The sequence below is a fragment of the Austrofundulus limnaeus genome, unplaced genomic scaffold (genome assembly GCF_001266775.1).
Source record: "Austrofundulus limnaeus strain Quisiro unplaced genomic scaffold, Austrofundulus_limnaeus-1.0 Scaffold226, whole genome shotgun sequence".
Lineage (NCBI taxonomy): Eukaryota > Metazoa > Chordata > Actinopteri > Cyprinodontiformes > Rivulidae > Austrofundulus > Austrofundulus limnaeus.
Window position 1 is genome coordinate 904675 of NW_013952628.1, and position 1249 is coordinate 905923.

General features: G+C 32.7%; 1 protein-coding gene across 1 annotated transcript in view; it reads left to right on the plus strand.

The window, feature by feature from the left end:
• Positions 1–1249, plus strand: part of ppil2 (peptidylprolyl isomerase (cyclophilin)-like 2) — a gene marked incomplete in the record, with an annotated part of 45999 nt that overhangs the window by 7542 nt on the left and 37208 nt on the right. The window contains 2 exon segments of the mRNA XM_014019707.1: positions 277–328; positions 438–529. Of these exon segments, the coding sequence (XP_013875161.1) occupies positions 277–328; positions 438–529 (144 nt within the window).

Below are 1249 nucleotides of genomic sequence, written 5' to 3' on the forward strand. Positions count from 1 at the left end.
ATGTACATTTATGTATATAAATATATTTTGTTAAATGGGGCAGATATAAGATTTTTTTTCTTCTGCTTCCTTTCATTTTATGAGATTTGTGTATTTTATTTTTGTATTGAATTTTTTTATTTTTTTACTGAAATGAATAAAATATATAAAAAAGAAACATTTTAACTTTAGTTTAATCAACAGCTCAGTGTTGAGTCAAGATTATTATTTTAAAGTCATCATTGTGAAATGAAGCTGTCAGAGGAAATAGTAAATTTTTATTTTCCTGTCTGTCAGAAACTGGAAGCGAAGTCCCTCATTAAGCTGAATGTGGCCAAAAACAGCGAAGGTAAAAATCAGTTTATTTTTAAAGCTTTGATGCGTTCAGAGGAAACGTGTTCATCTGTAGGACGTCAGGGTTAAGATGTTCTCTGAGTCTTTTTTTATTTTTCTTTCAGGAAAGTATCACTGCCCTGTTCTGTACAACGTTTTCACTAATAACTCTCACATCGTGGCCAACAAGGTGACAGGAAACGTCTTTTCATACGAGGTGAATAAACGTCTTTAATTTGTTTTAAAGGAAATATTGTGCTGAATCAAACTATGATAGAGGCTGTTAAACTTTTATTAGTTGTTTTGTATTATTGTGTGAACGCTTCACAGCTTGTTTTATTTCAACGGTTCATATATCAAACCGTTCAGCTCATTCATGTGAGAGCTGCTATGACTGTTGGTATTTCAGATTATTTTACTTTTTTAGCTGTTTCACTTTTTTTTAGCCACTGAAAATGAATGGAGCTGTTTACAACATCTTTAAATGTCTTTAAAATGTTTCTAAATCTTTACAGCACCTTACACATTTTGTTCTGGTTCTGCTTTTTTCACGTTCTTGTGCTAATTTTAGCTACTTTTAGCTAATTTTAGCTTTTTTTCTGCTATTACAGCTAAAATTCTGCTCCTTTCTCCTTTTTTTATTTTTAAACAACAGATATTTTAAACACCTGAGTTGGTCTGGAGGTGAAACAGCCTCTTTATAACAAACATGCTACAAATATTTCCTGTATCAGGCAGATGGGAGGAGTCGAGGTGAGGCACGGTGGTGGTAGCATCATGCTGTGGGGCTGATGTTTCACTCAGAGGGTGGATCAGAACCTTCAAACTGTAAAACTGCCCCTCAAATCAACAACTAGATGGACTAATTTAGTTTATTTAAATATTTTAATGTTGATACTATTTTTTTTTTTGAACCTGAGAGTGCAGAGTATCTATC